This window comes from Bufo gargarizans, chromosome 6 (assembly GCF_014858855.1).
Source record: "Bufo gargarizans isolate SCDJY-AF-19 chromosome 6, ASM1485885v1, whole genome shotgun sequence".
NCBI lineage: Eukaryota > Metazoa > Chordata > Amphibia > Anura > Bufonidae > Bufo > Bufo gargarizans.
Window position 1 is genome coordinate 236,010,509 of NC_058085.1, and position 17,530 is coordinate 236,028,038.

A 17,530-nucleotide genomic window follows, 5' to 3' on the forward strand; every position below is an offset into this window, starting at 1 on the left:
TATTTACAACTGAAAAATGCAAAATGTTATTTAATGACTGTCCCTTTAATTTTCCAAATTTCCTTAGAAAACATGAGGCAATCTGATTAATTGCTATTAAGAATAGATCCAGTTTGCCTATCCATTTAGACCCCTCTTCAATTAAATTATAAAATTCACATACATATAATGACATATTACAGTATATAAATGATAATAAGATTACGAGATTGAGTCTGTGAAGTTGGGCTTGGAGCCCTCAGCAAAGATGGCTGCCTAGAACTGTGAAAGAAAGGTCAGCTCTGACGTCACTGAGTTCACATTTGTTGATCTCCGACAAAATGGCGGAATACTTGTACCGTTTGTTGTACTGGTTTCCCTCTGGTGTTCCGCGGTAGTTATTCTGTTTCTTCTGGTCAAATCAGTGTTGGCAGTGTTCTGTCAGAAAACCGGAGCGTTGTATGAAAGTGGGTGAGAGGTGTGTACCGCTCTGTGTGTCTCACGTCCTGATCTAGCTAGTGGCCCTAGTGCAAATAAGGAGGGGGCGGAGTTGCGGCTCTTGTGCTCCTGATGTTTGAGTAGGTGGGTGGAAATGAAACTAGGGAGATGCGGGTTCAGAGTGATGGGTAGTAGCGGGCACAGTACTGGGTGGGTAGAGGGAAGTAAACAGTAATTACTAGAGAAGGGCGTCAGTAGTGCTACTGGGCTGCATGTATATGTAGAAGGGAGTCACTATAGTGGTGGGACTGGGCTACATGTATGTGTAGAAGGGAGTCACTATAGTGGTGGGACTGGGCTGCATGTATGTGTAGAAGGGAGTCAGTATGGTGGTGGGACTGGGCTACATGTATGTGTAGAAGGGCGTCAGTAGTGGTACTGGGCTGCATGTATATGTAGAAGGGAGTCACTATAGTGGTGGGACTGGGCTGAATGTATGTGTAGAAGGGAGTCACTATAGTGGTGGGACTGGGCTACATGTATGTGTAGAAGGGAGTCAGTATAGTGGTGGGACTGGGCTACATGTATGTGTAGAAGGGAGTCACTATAGTGGTGGGACTGGGCTACATGTATGTGTAGAAGGGGGTCAGTATAGTGGTGGGACTGGGCTACATGTATGTGTAGAAGGGGGTCAGTATAGTGGTCTGACTGGGCTGCATGTATGTGTGGAAGGGAGTCACTATAGTGGTGGGACTGGGCTGCATGTATGTGCAGAAGGGCGTCGGTATGGTGGTGGGACTGGGCTACACGTATGTGTAGAAGGGGGTCAGTATGGTGGTGGGACTGGGCTGAATGTATGTGTAGAAGGGAGTCAGTATAGTGGTGGGACTGGGCTACATGTATGTGTAGAAGGGAGTCAGTATAGTGGTGGGACTGGGCTACACGTATGTGTAGAAGGGATTCACTATAGTGGTGGGACTGGGCTGCATGTATGTGTAGAAGGGAGTCACTATAGTGGTGGGACTGGGCTGAATGTATGTGTAGAAGGGAGTCACTATAGTGGTGGGACTGGGCTACATGTATGTGTAGAAGGGGGTCAGTATAGTGGTGGGACTGGGCTACATGTATGTGTAGAAGGGGGTCAGTATAGTGGTGGGACTGGGCTGCATGTATGTGTAGAAGGGAGTCAGTATGGTGGTGGGACTGGGCTACATGTATGTGTAGAAGGGAGTCACTATAGTGGTGGGACTGGGCTGAATGTATGTGTAGAAGGGAGTCACTATAGTGGTGGGGCTGGGCTGCATGTATGTGTAGAAGGGCGTCAGTATGGTGGTGGGACTGGGCTACACGTATGTGTAGAAGGGGGTCAGTATGGTGGTGGGACTGGGCTGAATGTATGTGTAGAAGGGAGTCAGTATAGTGGTGGGACTGGGCTACATGTATGTGTAGAAGGGAGTCAGTATAGTGGTGGGACTGGGCTACATGTATGTGTAGAAGGGAGTCACTATAGTGGTGGGACTGGGCTACATGTATGTGTAGAAGGGAGTCAGTATGGTGGTGGGATTGGGCTACATGTATGTGTAGAAGGGAGTCACTATAGTGGTGGGACTGGGCTACATGTATGTGTAGAAGGGAGTCAGTATGGTGGTGGGACTGGGCTACATGTATGTGTAGAAGGGAGTCACTATAGTGGTGGGACTGGGCTGCATGTATGTGTAGAAGGGCGTCAGTATGGTGGTGGGACTTGGCTACACGTATGTGTAGAAGGGGGTCAGTATAGTGGTGGGACTGGGCTACATGTATGTGTAGAAGGGAGTCACTATAGTGGTGGGACTGGGCTACATGTATGTGTAGAAGGGAGTCAGTATGGTGGTGGGACTGGGCTACATGTATGTGTAGAAGGGAGTCACTATAGTGGTGGGACTGGGCTACATGTATGTGTAGAAGGGAGTCACTATAGTGGTGGGACTGGGCTGCATGTATGTGTAGAAGGGAGTCAGTATGGTGGTGGGACTGGGCTACATGTATATGTAGAAGGGAGTCAGTATGGTGGTGGGACTGGGCTACATGTATATGTAGAAGGGAGTCAGTATGGTGGTGGGACTGGGCTACATGTATGTGTAGAAGGGAGTCAGTATGGTGGTGGGACTGGGCTACATGTATGTGTAGAAGGGAGTCACTATAGTGGTGGGACTGGGCTACATGTATATGTAGAAGGGAGTCACTATAGTGGTGGGACTGGGCTACATGTATGTGTAGAAGGGAGTCAGTATGGTGGTGGGACTGGGCTACATGTATGTGTAGAAGGGAGTCACTATAGTGGTGGGACTGGGCTACATGTATGTGTAGAAGGGAGTCAGTATGGTGGTGGGACTGGGCTGCATGTATGTGTAGAAGGGAGTCAGTATGGTGGTGGGACTGGGCTACACGTATGTGTTGAAGGGAGTCAGTATGGTGGTGGGACTGGGCTACACGTATGTGTAGAAGGGGTCAGTATAGTGGTGGGACTGGGCTGAATGTATGTGTAGAAGGGAGTCAGTATGGTGGTGGGACTGGGCTACATGTATGTGTAGAAGGGAGTCACTATAGTGGTGGGACTGGGCTACATGTATGTGTAGAAGGGAGTCAGTATAGTGGTGGGACTGGGCTACATGTATGTGTAGAAGGGAGTCAGTATAGTGGTGGGACTGGGCTACATGTATGTGTAGAAGGGAGTCACTATAGTGGTGGGACTGGGCTACATGTATGTGTAGAAGGGAGTCAGTATAGTGGTGGGACTGGGCTACATGTATGTGTAGAAGGGAGTCACTATAGTGGTGGGACTGGGCTGAATGTATGTGTAGAAGGGAGTCAGTATGGTGGTGGGACGGGGCTACACGTACAGTTCAGACCAAAAGTTTGGACACACCTTCTCATTCAAAGAGTTTTCTTTATTTTCATGACTATGAAAATTGTAGATTCACACTGAAGGCATCAAAACTATGAATTAACACATGTGGAATTATATACATAACAAAAAAGTGTGAAACAACTGAAAATGTCATGTTCTAGGTTCTTCAAAGTAGCCACCTTTTGCTTTGATTACTGCTTTGCACACTCTTGGCATTCTCTTGATGAGCTTCAAGAGGTAGTCACCTGAAATGGGTTTCACTTCACAGGTGTGCCTTGTCAGGTTTAATAAGTGGGATTTCTTGCCTTATAAATGGGGTTGGGAACATCAGTTGTGCTGTGGAGAAGTCGGGTGGATACACAGCTGATACTCCTACTGAATAGACTGTTAGAATTTGTATTATGGCAAGAAAAAAGCAGCTAAGTAAAGAAAAACGAGTGGCCATCATTACTTTAAGAAATGAAGGTCAGTCAGTCCGAAAAATTGGGAAAACTTTGAAAGTGTCCCCAAGTGCAGTCACAAAAACCATCAAGCGCTACAAAGAAACTTGCTCACATGCGGACCGCCCCGGGAAAGGAAGACCAAGAGTCACCTCTGCTGCGGAGGATAAGTTCATCCGAGTCACCAGCCTCAGAAATCGCAGGTTAACAGCAGCTCAGATTAGAGACCAGGTCAATGCCACACAGAGTTCTAGCAGCAGACACATCTCTAGAACAACTGTTAAGAGGAGACTGTGTGAATCAGGCCTTCATGGTAGAATATCTGCTAGGAAACCACTGCTAAGGACAGGCAACAAGCAGAAGAGACTTAGTTGGGCTAAAGAACACAAGGAATGGACATTAGACCAGTGGAAATCTGTGCTTTGGTCTGATGAGTCCAAATTTGAGATCTTTGGTTCCAACCACTGTGTCTTTGTGCGACGCAGAAAAGGTGAACGGATGGACTCTACATGCCTGGTTCCCACCGTGAAGCATGGAGGAGGAGGTGTGATGGTGCTTTGCTGGTGACACTGTTGGGGATTTTTTCAAAATTGAAGGCATACTGAACCAGCATGGCTACCACAGCATCTTGCAGCGGCATGCTATTCCACCCGGTTTGCGTTTAGTTGGACCATCATTTATTTTTCAACAGGACAATGACCCCAAACACACCTCCAGGCTGTGTAAGGGCTATTTGACCATGAAGGAGAGTGATGGGGTGCTGCGCCAGATGACCTGGCCTCCACAGTCACCGGACCTGAACCCAATCGAGATGGTTTGGGGTGAGCTGGACCGCAGAGTGAAGGCAAAAGGGCCCACAAGTGCTAAGCATCTCCAAGAACTCCTTCAAGACTGTTGGAAGACCATTTCAGGTGACTACCTCTTGAAGCTCATCAAGAGCATGCCAAGAGTGTGCAAAGCAGTAATCAAAGCAAAAGGTGGCTACTTAGAATATGACATATTTTCAGTTGTTTCACACTTTTTTGTTGTGTATATAATTCCACATGTGTTAATTCATAGTTTTGATGCCTTCAGTGTGAATCTACAATTTTCATAGTCATGAAAATAAAGAAAACTCTTTGAATGAGAAGGTGTGTCCAAACTTTTGGTCTGTACTGTATGTGTAGAAGGGAGTCAGTATAGTGGTGGGTTTGGGCTACATGTATGTGTAGAAGGGAGTTAGTATGGTGGTGGGATTGGGCTACATGTATGTGTAGAAGGGCGTCAGTAGTGGTACTGGGCTACACATATGTGTAGAAGGGAGTCACTATAGTGGTGGGACTGGGCTGAATGTATGTGTAGAAGGGAGTCAGTATAGTGGTGGGACTGGGCTACATGTATGTGTAGAAGGGCGTCAGTAGTGGTACTGAGCTACATGTATGTGTAGAAGGGTGTCAGTAGTGGTACTGAGCTACATGTATGTGTAGAAGGGCGTCAGTAGTGGTACTGAGCTACATGTATGTGTAGAAGGGCGTCAGTAGTGGTACTGAGCTACATGTATGTGTAGAAGGGCGTCAGTAGTGGTACTGAGCTACATGTATGTGTAGAAGGGCGTCAGTAGTGGTACTGAGCTACATGTATGTGTAGAAGGGCGTCAGTAGTGGTACTGGGCTACACGTATGTGTAGAAGGGAGTCACTATAGTGGTGGGACTGGGCTGAATGTATGTGTAGAAGGGAGTCAGTATGGTGGTGGGATTGGGCTACATGTATGTGTAGAAGGGCGTCAGTTGTGGTACTGGGCTGCATGTATGTGTAGAAGGGGTCAGTATGGTGGTGGTGCTGGGCTGAATGTGTAGAAGGGAGTCAGTATGGTGGTGGTACTGAGCTGAATGTGTAGAAGTGGGTCAATAGGGTGGGACTGGGCTACATATATGTGTAGAAGGGGGGCAGTATGGTGGTACTGAGCTGAATGTTTGTGTAGAAGGGGGTCAGTATGGTGGGACTGGGCTGCATGTATGTGTAGAAGGGGGTCAGTAAGGTGGGGCTGGGCTGCATGTATGTGTAGAAGGGGGTCAGGTTCTCTGAGGCCCTGCACCTGGACACATTGGCCCACATTTACTGAAATGAGTGCGCCTAGATTTTGGCACGTCTAGGTTTAGAGAGTTCTTTGCCAAGTTTATGAAAGGGGCATGTTTTACTAGGAATGGGGGTGTGGGTGTAAAATTCTCTTGTAAAGTAAGCCAACCAATAGTTGGTGTTGAGTCTGAGAAAAAGTGTCTGTCCTTGCGCCAGATTTACCATCCAGCCTGTGATAACTGCCATCTATAGGATTAGTAAATCTGCCCCATTATCTTTGTTGTGCCACTCAATCTTACCTGTTATTTATTTAGGGTTTATGGGTAGAGGGAAGTTAGAAGTGTTGAGTAGATGGTATTGGGGAGTTAGGAGCAGTGCTGCTGGGTATATCAGTAGAGTGGAGCGAGTAGTAGCCAGTGTATAAGTAGATAGTACTACGGGGCTGTTATAAATGGGTGTAGAGGCCTGTAGGAAGTAGCGGGTACAATGAGTGGTATTTAAGTATAGGTGGGTGTATAAGGAGGGAGTAGCATATGGATATAAAGGCTAGTGTAGAAAGTAGTGCGTACAGTGCTGTGTACCTGGAAATAGCTGGGCTTATAAGTACTGAATAACCAGTTTTGTGCTGACTGTCTGGTAGCAGGTGGGCATATAAGGAGGGTACAATGTTAAGTATCTGAGCACAGGTGGGTGTCAGGGGCTAGAGTAGCATGTACAGAGTTAGGTCTCTGGGCAGTGGGGAGTCAGGGAAGGAGTATAAAGTATTTGGGAACAGGTGGGTGGGCAGTGATTGAGTTGTGGGCTTACAGCTTGGTATCTGGGCACAGATTCATCAAATAACATAATATAGATTATATTTTTCACATACAAATGTCCTATATTGTATACCAGCATAGGTGGAAATAGACAGTAGAGGGCCTCTGTGCAAGAACAGTATGCGGGCCCCTTGCATGCTCATTAAAGCTAGCCGTACACATTGTTGTCCGAGACATGAATGTGTGTGGAGCTCCAACTCTCCCCGAGACGAGGATCGGGCAAAATAAGTATTTTCGTCTGATCCCTTTGCTCTCCTAGGAGATGAGCTGCCTGCAGAAGTGTCTGAAACATCTACCATGCTTTCCCCACAGAATCCACATACAAACATCTATATGTGTGGGGAAGATAGCTGTCTCGGCCACAGTTATAGAATGTGTATGGGCAGTTTGAGGAAGGACTGGCATCACTAGGTGATGGGTTGGCATTAACTGGCTGGTGAGCTTGTACAGGTCTATAGGCAGCTCAACCTGAACACTTCATAGGAACTTGTGCTGGTTTCTTGGAATGTTCCTCCCCTTCTCCACTCAAATAGCTTCCTGCTCCTAGAATGTTTTTCATTGAAGTTATCATACTTGTGTCTCATTTACAGTGGTCACCTCTAGGGCCAGTGCCTTCATCCTGGACCCGAGGCCATACTTTATTTTCAGTATGGAGAATGAAAAGAGTCACATGAGCAAGAGGATATTGAACCTGACCCTGGAGATCATCTACCTTCTGACTGGAGAGGTGAGAGATTCTGGGACACAAGACATGACTATTATTCCCTATATTAATTATACAGGGACATGACTTGAGAGGCCCGAGGCATAGCTAAGTTTTATTGCACCCAGGGTAAAGATTCATACATCCTAAGTGCTCCAGAGCAGTGACGTGACCAGTCTGCTTAGTTAGGCCCCCTGACAGGAGCATTCAGTGTGTCTGGCGGATGCCACAGGACTAAACCGTTAATTTACCCAGGGAAGATTGTGAAGCCAGCCACGGTAAAATTCCTTCTTCCATTTGTGAGTATGAGACTCTGTGACAAGGCTGGAAACGACTCTTTGGCTGGATGGCATCTAGGACACATGCCCCCGTCCCCCATGTAGAAGAGGCGAGGAATTGAGAGAATAATGTCACGTGACATGACTTTTTTTTTTTTTTACACAGCACAGGGATTATTCTGGGAGTTGTTTCACTTGACACCACCGTTATCGCTCACTGGAGCCTGTTCTTAGGCTATTTTCACACTAGCGTTTTCAATTCTGCTATTGAGATCCATTATAGGATCTCAATAGCGGATGAAAACGCTTCAGTTTTGTCTCCATTCATTGTCAATGGGGACAAAACTGAACTGCATTCCGTTCCATTTAGTTGCGCTCCCATCGTGGACAGAATAATGCTGCAAGCAGCGTTTTTCTGTCCGCGATGTGGTGTGGCGCAAGAAGGCACACACAGTGTAAGTCAATGGGGACGGATCCATTTTCTCTGACACAATAGAAAATGGATCCGTCCCCCATTGACTTTCAATGGTGTTCATGACTATATAAGACATAATACAACTGGATCCGTTCATGACTGATGCATGCGGTAGTATTATTGTAATGGAGGCGTTTTTGCAGATTGATGGATCTGCAAAAAAAAGCTAGTGTGAACTAAATCCATTCTTTTCCCGTACAGGATTTAATGGTTGTGAAGAAATCTGGGGAACTTGTTGCATGCAGAATTTCTACAAATTTGTTAGCTGCTTCAGTTAAGGCCCAAGATCCCATCCCACCTTCTCCTTGTGAGACCCAGTCTTCTGAAAAGAATCATGAAGAAAAGATCCTTGATCTGAGCAACAAGGTCATTCACCTACTTACTGGAGAGGTGAGCACTACTAGGACATGATACAGAAGAGGGGTCTGGATGCTACTTTGACATTGAGGGTAGAAGATGATAGGTCACAGGTCATTGTATCTTTGCAGATTTGGAAATTTATTGACCATGAAGTTTCACAAACCAGGAGTGAGGGTTGCATGGAAGAACCACAGGGTAAGTACCTTTCTCAATGAACATGTGCTGGCTTCCTTTTTTCCATGAGTTCTCTTGGACATTCATCGGTACCCATCACCTTCCCCAAAAGCAGACGCGCACTACCCCTAAAACATGTTAATTCTTAGCCCTTCTCTTGACACTTTTGGATTTTCCAGAGACTTTAATGAGACTCGTAAGGCTAAGTTCAGACTTATAAAATATGCTGTGGATCTAGCCTGCTTATCTGCACCAAAATTTGCATGTAGGACATTTCCCCATCTGCATTCCAAATTTGAACCACACAATATATATGGGCATCTGTGTAGATTTTGTACAACCTCTTCGCTTGTATTGTACTATACTGTGTTGCATATATTCTATCTATATTCTTCATTGACTCTGGGTGTGTTTCTGACAGATGAGTTCAATGGCATGGGTACCCCTGAGAGATTGTCAAGTCGAGAGGATTACGCAGAGGTAGATGCGGGCAGCCCAGAGAGCATTACTGAGGTACCTGTAGATACATTGCAGTACTGCAGATATGAAGATAACAATATTGAACTGGATATCAGGATACTATGTTTGAAATTCTGCCCCTTAATCCACTGTGACATACCGCAGCAGGCCTGCTCCATACATGGCAGGTGCCAGCTATATCATACAGGCTGCACTGACTGGGTGCGGCGATCGCGCCACCCCCGTCATTTAACCCCTCAGGTGCCTCCCTGCCCTGTGAGTGAAGGCGGAGAAATCCCAGGGCTCCGATCGGTTGCCATGGCCACCTGGACGTTGCTGAAGCGATCCAGGTTTGCCATGGCTTTCTCTATACTGAGCTATGCACGAGGCATAGCTCAGTATGGAGACTGTAGAAATCCTATTCACCCTAATAGATCTCTATTAGATTGAATAGGAGAGGGGATTAAAAGATCCCAGGTTCTAGCCCTCTAGGGGGGCTAATAGTGAAAAAAATAAAATAAAATTAAGTCTAAATCACCCCCCTTTCCCAATTTTACATATAAACAATAACAAAAATAAACATATTAGGTATCGCCAATTCCGGAAATGTCTGAACTATTAAAATATATATTTTTTTTAATTCCTGTCTGGTAAATGCCATAACAGAAAAAAAATGAAAAACACACAATTTTTTTTTTAAACAATCCTTTATTGTTGTCATGTCATTACGGTACATCAGTAAAGTGCAAATAAGGCATATAAAAGAGCAATCGGTTCACAATTCTTCTCTCCCATACATAAGATGATAACATGACAAACCCGAGTTTTCTATTTTTCCCCCCCTCCCCTCCTGTACCCGAGACTGCCCTGTATACAGCTTGAAGTCCCGAGAGAGCCACCGGTCCAACATCCGTTATGCCCAGCTGATTGCCCAATTTTTTGAATAAAGACCCTCGTAGGGATTCCTCCCAAGAATCTCTGAGCGTTATAAAGCATGGAAATGGAAGTCTTGCTTTTATTGCTTATTAGGGTGTCAAATTCGTTTTTTTGCCATTCCTTAGAGAGGTCTTTTAACAATCCTCTCACGTAGCTTCTAACCTCCATATAAGGGAACTAATTTGACCCTCGGAGAATCCATCTTTCCTCCACTTCCTTTAACGTCGCCCATCTGGCCTCCTTCTCATGAAAGAGATCTCCCATCTTATTCACCCCCTTATTAGCCCATGTTTGAAAAGACTTGTCCGTGTTCCCCGATACAAAAGCCGGGTTGCCCCTAATAGGTGGATGTTTAGAGAACTGAAATGATAGGCCAAACAATTTCCTAATGCTTTTCCATGCAATAATAGTGTCCCTCAAAATCAAAGACTTTCTCGCCACAACTGGAAGTCGAGATACCTTCGTATGCACTAAAGCCATCAAATTCCAAGGGGCCACAAGCTGGCGTTCTACATGTAAGTTAGAGTAGTATGCTGTTGCGTTGGCCCAATCTATAATGTGCCTGCTGAGACATGTCAAATTATAGCCCCGTAGGTCAAGGAAGTTAAGACCCCCATGACATCTCCTGAGCTTTAGTTTTTTTAAAGAAATCCTCACCCTTCCCCCTCCCCAAAGAAATTTGATGAACCTACTTTCTATGTCAGCAACATCTGCATGACGCAGAAGGACTGGAATCGTCTGGAGAGGGTACATCAACTTCGCCACTCCCATCATTTTAACCAGATGACTTCTCCCTACTAACGAGAGAGGCAGGTTTTGCCATCTATCCAGATCAGATTTGATTTTGGAGAATAATGGGGGAAAGTTCAATTGATATATTGAACGCGGGGACTTCCCGATCCTGATCCCTAGATATGTAATTTGTTTCATCGCTTTTATGGTGCCTAAACCCGAGGATCCCATATAGGCCCCATCATCCCCTTGCGCTAAGGGTAGCAGTTCGCATTTGGACATATTGATCGCGTACCCAGAGTACCTACCAAAATCTTTTAGCAATTCCTTTACCTTTTGTAAATGATTTTTCGGGTTCGCCATAAAAAGTATAACATCGTCTGCAAATAATGCCGCTCTCACCTGGGCCCCACCTACTTTAATTCCTTCAAACACTATTGAGCTACACAGTTCCCTTGCAAGGGGCTCTAATGCTATATTGAATAAGAGGGGTGATAGGGGGCAACCCTGTCGAGTGCCTTTTTGCAGCATAAATGGTGCCGACAAGAACCCCTGGGTATATATCCTGGCTCTAGGGTGATGATACATTTGAGAGAGATACTCTCTGAAAGCGCCGGAGAACCCCATTTTATCTAGAACTGCACCCAGCCATGCCCACCGTACATTGTCAAAATCTTTCTCAGCATCCAAGGTGAGCATAGCTGGGTGCTCCCCCTGCACTGGTATATTATGAACCCTGTCCAGAACCGTCAAGACCGTCCTTATATTTTTCACCGCCGATCTCCCCTGGACGAAACCCACCTGCTCTGGGCCTATCAGACTAGGTAACAGGTTAGCTAAGCGGTCTGCTACAATTTTGGCCATTAGCTTTGCGTCGACATTGATCAATGATATCGGTCTGTACGACCCGGGCAATAAGGGATCCTTTCCTGGTTTAGACAATAGTTTGACGTACGACATGTTATCCCTATCTAAAGGCATATGACCCTGAAGGACTCCATTAAAGACGTCTAATAGGACTAGTGAAATCTGAGATATTAATGCTTTAAAGTATTCCCCAGTAAACCCGTCTGGGCCTGGTGCTTTCGAATTCCCCGTTTTTTTTAGGGCTCCCTGTACCTCTTGTTCCGAGATTTCTGCATTCAACATTTGGAGTTGTTCAACCGTCAGCTTAGGTAAGTCAACCTTGTCCAAAAGAGTGTCCCTCAGGTCACATTGTCCCTCATCCCTATATAGGGCCTCATAGTATTTTCCTACAATCTTATTAATTTCCGCGGGGTTGTGTACAACCACATCCTCCGTTTTTCAAGCATGCAATATATTGAGGAGGTCTCATTCCCTTAGCCAAATTTGCCAGGAGTTTCCCTGATTTATTTCCATGCCTGAAAAACTTAGCTTCCAGCTCTGAACGTCTCAAGGACTCCAGGTCACCAACGCATTTCTCAAACGTTTCCCTTTCCGTAACCCATCTCTTTTTATTGTCTTCAGAGGGGTCAGTCGTGAAGGTAAGGTAAGCCTCCCTTACTTTTTGACTCGCTAAATTGAATGATTGACGGGCCTTTTTTTTAATCCCATTAACATACCCCATGATTTTCCCTCGCATGACCACCTTCGACGCGTTCCAAAATAAGCCTGGGTCCGTGACGTGCACCTCATTGTCCGACTTGTATTCTTCCCACCAAATTCCCAGTTTCTCTACAAACTCTTCTCTCGCGCACAAGTTGGAGGGGAAACGCCAAATGTAATCTGGCCCTCTTAGGTAGGAATCTAGTAGCGACAGGGATACTGTTGCGTGGTCGGAAATAACAACAATTCTTCATTTTGTGGTCATTTTGTGGTAATAACGGTGATCAAAAAGTCAAATGTACTGCAAAAATAGTACCAATAAAAACAACAATTTATTATGCCAAAATGGCAATGCAAAGACAAGTTTCGTAAAAAGGATTCGTATTGAGCTGCAGAATAAGAACTTCATGTTATTTTTAGCGTACCGTTAAAACCGTGTTGTCAAAACCCGAAAAGCCTTGGTTGAATTGTAAGTTTTTTCAATTTAACACCACAAATAATTTTTTCCTGTTTTCCAATAATAGAAATGGCAAATTAAATGGTGCCGTTAAAAATGCATCTTGTCACGCAAAAATAAGCCCTCATATGGCTATGTGAAAGAAAACATTTAAAAGTTATTGCTATTGGACTGTGGGGCGGTAAAAACGGAAATACAAAATCAAAAATAGGCTTGGTACTTAAGGGCTTAAAGGAGTATTGCCTTTTATAGTATATTAAGAAAATGTGCTATAAAAACTGATCGATAGGTGCAGGTGCCACATTTTGAGACCCACTCCTATATCAAGACAGGGGCCCCAGTTTGAATGGAGAGCATGCCACATATGCACAGCATCCACTCCATTCACTGGTATAGGATTTTTAGAAGTGCCATAGCAGTGAATGGAGAGGTGGTTGGACATGTGCAGAAGTTCTTCCCCGTTCACGGGGAACAATTCGGGGCACAATTCTGTTGAGATATGTGCCGGTCCCAATCCCGGGACCCATTCCAATTATGGAATGTTCTATCAATATGCCATAAATGTCCAAGATGTGAATAACCCTTTAAAGCCAGGATTTTCTCTTACAGCCCTATACTGTAACCAGCGGGGGGAAAAGAAAATGGGAAATTAAACATGATGGTGCATGGCCAGCAACTTTTAAGCAGATTCATTATTACATTAAGAGGTTGCCTGAATTATTAAAAAATTTCCTCCATGCCAGTAAATGCTATAAAATCATCTTTTTCTCACCTTTTTCTCACCTTTTTCTCCCCCACTGTCCTTAGTGTTTCATCTCTGGTCCTCCGACGCAATACTTGTGTACAAGGCTGCAGTGGTGATGTAGAGGTATACAGCACATGACTGGTGCCGCCAATCACTGGTCTCATCAGCATACTGCACAAGACCTGTAGGATGATTATTGATTCTATAGCATTTATTGGCATAGGGGACATTTTTAAATAACTCATCATCTTTAAGACTTCCTTTCTTAAAAGGGTTGTCCAGCTTTGTACCCCTTTTTAAATGTGGCCAGTACTGCATGCTGGACCTAAGCAAACAAATGACACTTAGGGCACTTTCACACATTAAACTTTTCCGGTATTGAGTTCCGTCCTAGGGGCTCAATACCAGAAAAAAAAAAAAATCTGTTTTATCCTAATGCTTTCTGAATGGAGAGCAATCCGTTCAGTGTGCATCAGGATGTCTTCAGTTCAGTCACTGTACGGTTTTTGGATGGAGAAAATACCGCAGCATGCTGCGGTATTTTCTCCGTCCAAAATTCGGGAACACTTGCCGGATCCGGCCCCAAGTGTTTTGGAAAAATGGATCCGGTTTTGCTGTCTGCGCATGCGCAGACCTTTAAAAATGTGAAAAAGATAAATACCGGATCCATTTTTTCTGGATGACAACCGGAGAGACGTATTGCAATGCATTTGTGAGACGGATCCGTCTACAAATGTTATCCGTTTGCATACACATTGCCGGATCCGTCAGGCAGTTCCTGCGACGGAACTGCCTGACGGATTCCAACAAAGTGTGAAAGTACCCTAACCTGCTCCATTCCAGCGCCTGGGGCCCAATATGCGCTCCTTCCAATAGGAGGCATGACACGAAGTAAAAAAACCTGTTGGCTCTCCTACACAACAATATAGTGTCCCTCTCTACACCCTCCTTTACAGACCAGCCGTATAGTGTCCCTCGCTACACCCTCCTTTACAGACCAGCCGCATAGTGTCCCTCGCTACACCCTCCTTTACAGACCAGCCGTATAGTGTCCCTCGCTACACCCTCCTTTACAGACCAGCCGTATAGTGTCCCTCGCTACACCCTCCTTTACAGACCAGCCGTATAGTGTCCCTCGCTACACCCTCCTTTACAGACCAGCCGTATAGTGTCCCTCGCTACACCCTCCTTTACAGACCAGCCGTATAGTGTCCCTCGCTACACCCTCCTTTACAGACCAGCCGTATAGTGTCCCTCGCTACACCCTCCTTTACAGACCAGCCGTATAGTGTCCCTCGCTACACCCTCCTTTACAGACCAGCCGCATAGTGTCCCTCGCTACACCCTCCTTTACAGACCAGCCGCATAGTGTCCCTCGCTACACCCTCCTTTGCAGACCAGCCGCATAGTGTCCCTCGCTACACCCTCCTTTGCAGACCAGCCGCATAGTGCCCCTCGCTACACCCTCCTTTGCAGACCAGCCGCATAGTGTCCCTCGCTACACCCTCCTTTGCAGACCAGCCGCATAGTGTCCCTCGCTACACCCTCCTTTGCAGACCAGCCGCATAGTGTCCCTCGCTACACCCTCCTTTGCAGACCAGCCGCATAGTGTCCCTCGCTACACCCTCCTTTGCAGACCAGCCGCATAGTGTCCCTCGCTACACCCTCCTTTGCAGACCAGCCGCATAGTGTCCCTCGCTACACCCTCCTTTACAGACCAGCCGCATAGTGTCCCTCGCTACACCCTCCTTTACAGACCAGCCGCATAGTGTCCCTCGCTACACCCTCCTTTACAGACCAGCCGCATAGTGTCCCTCGCTACACCCTCCTTTACAGACCAGCCGCATAGTGTCCCTCGCTACACCCTCCTTTACAGACCAGCCGCATAGTGTCCCTCGCTACACCCTCCTTTACAGACCAGCCGCATAGTGCCATATACAAAATAAATCTTGGATATGGAATAAATACCATGAAAAAGCAAACTACATCAGATTACAAACATCCACACAAAGCATGGGATAAATTGAACAATGGGGACACCTGGTGGGCAAAAATAATATAACAGTGTCCATTCCCAAAGTCACATGCCATTCCCGAGTTTTGTTTATTAAGCCTCCTAGCAGAAGAGCTCTGGCCATATAATGCCAGAATATTTCTGCAAGAGACTTTGTTCATGACCAGGAGAGTCAAAGCTTTACGATGGACTGGAGACCATCCACTTACTCTTGCTCAATGGAAGGTTTTGTTGAACTAAATAACAGACGCTGCCCGCAGAAGTTCTGGAAGGTGTGGGGAGTGTGGTGCATGTCACCCTTAACTGTCCCTTGATCAAACGCTATACACACTTCCATGTCTTGAATTTCATGGTGTTTATGTTCTCATTTAATTTCTCTTGTATGTAACGCATGTACCATGACAGACTGTATCCATTGCTGTACCTTGCTCGTTTATTCTTCAATAAAACTAGCAAAAAAAAAATAAAAAATCTCGGGCTCTTACAGACCATCAAGCCATGTGTGCCTCTGTGGCCCATAATAATTATTTAGATAGCTCCACCATATTCCGCAGCGCTTTACAAATTCATAGGGTTCATGTACAAAACAAAAGTAACTGGCTAAAATGCAACTGAAACACTAGTAGTCAGGGCCCTGCTCGCAAGAGCTTACAATCGACCATATTTACTTTTTTAGAGCAGTAAGAGAGATAGTTGGAGTGCTATGCACCATCTTCATTGAAAGAATGCCTCTTGATAAATGTATTCACATTTTTTCCTATCTACTAGTCTGGACATTGCCAGACATAACATTTCCACCATGTCCACCTATTTTAGTTCATACATCAGGTTTAAACTATTTATCCTACGAGCTCTTTATTCTCAGTTTACTTGTCCACCTTTGACAGTGCAGCGGTGAGCAGTGTACCTACAGCTTCTCCATCCCACTCACTTGAATGCGATAGTGTGACTACAACTTCTCCTTTCCATTCAATGTTGACAGAGAGCAGGTAAACAGTGAGGAGAGTGCAGCGCTCATGAGTCCTGCAGTCTTTTCTAACAGCTGATCGTGTGGGTGCCGATAGTCGGACCCCCATTGATCTGATATTGATGACCAGTGGCGAATTACAATAGGGGCATTCGGGTCGGCAGCGCTGGGGGGGGCCCAACGTCGACCCGAACGCCCACATAATGCTGCGGGGCACGGGAGCGCATAGTTCCCTGCCCCGCTGCCGATCACCTCCTAGTAGGCCTATGTGGTAGTGAAATCCGGGCGCAGGCGGGCGTGGTGACTTCATCGCGCGCCCTGTGATGTGTGCTCGCCTGCCTCATCCCGCCTTCCTCTGCGAGCAAGCGCCTGGCCCTGGACATAGGTGAGTATTTAGCTTTTCATTTATTATATTTCTTTTTTCATGTGCGTACTTTGGTGGACATGAGGTGGGGACACACAGCAGGACGTATTAGTGAAGAGACATCAAGTTCATCGGGGGGAAATTACTATATTGGGGCTTCTGTATGGGGGCAAATTACTATGTGGGGGAAAATTATTATGGAAGGATTACTATGTAGGGGCTCTGTGGGGCCAAATTATTATGGGAGGGACTACTGTGTGGGGGTAAAAATTACTGTGTGGGGGCAAATTACTGTGTGGGGGTAAATTACTATGTTTGTGCAGTGTGGGGGGGATTACTGTGTGGGGGAAATTGCTACATGGGGCAGTGTGGGGGAAATTGCTACATGGGGCAGTGTGGGGGAAATTGCTACATGGGGCAGTGTGGGGGAAATTGCTACATGGGGCAGTGTGGGGGAAATTGCTACATGGGGCAGTGTGGGGGAAATTGCTACATGGGGCAGTGTGGGGGAAATTGCTACATGGGGCAGTGTGGGGGAAATTGCTACATGGGGCAGTGTGGGGGAAATTGTGTGTGTGGAAATTACCTTGGGTGGATTACTATGTGGGGGAAATTACTATGGGGGTGTTGCTACTGGGGAGGTACTGTAGGGGCAATTCTAAAATTTTCGTGGACACTATAC

General features: G+C 46.0%; 1 protein-coding gene across 5 annotated transcripts in view; it reads left to right on the plus strand.

Moving 5' to 3' along the window:
• Window positions 1-338: 338 nt before the first annotated feature.
• Window positions 339-17,530, plus strand: part of LOC122939804 (zinc finger protein OZF-like) — a 62,695-nt gene continuing 45,503 nt past the window's right edge. For 2 of the 5 annotated variants that reach the window (XM_044295966.1, XM_044295961.1), the window contains exons 1-5: window positions 339-457; window positions 7,209-7,345; window positions 8,276-8,464; window positions 8,545-8,629; window positions 9,030-9,121. In XM_044295966.1, coding sequence (XP_044151901.1) covers window positions 7,268-7,345; window positions 8,276-8,464; window positions 8,545-8,629; window positions 9,030-9,121 — 444 coding nt within the window. In that variant the 5' untranslated portion in view covers window positions 339-457; window positions 7,209-7,267. Of the gene's footprint in view, window positions 562-7,208; window positions 7,346-8,275; window positions 8,465-8,544; window positions 8,630-9,029; window positions 9,122-17,530 lie in introns of all 5 variants that reach the window. The other 3 variants (XM_044295964.1, XM_044295963.1, XM_044295962.1) reach the window with 3 other exon arrangements.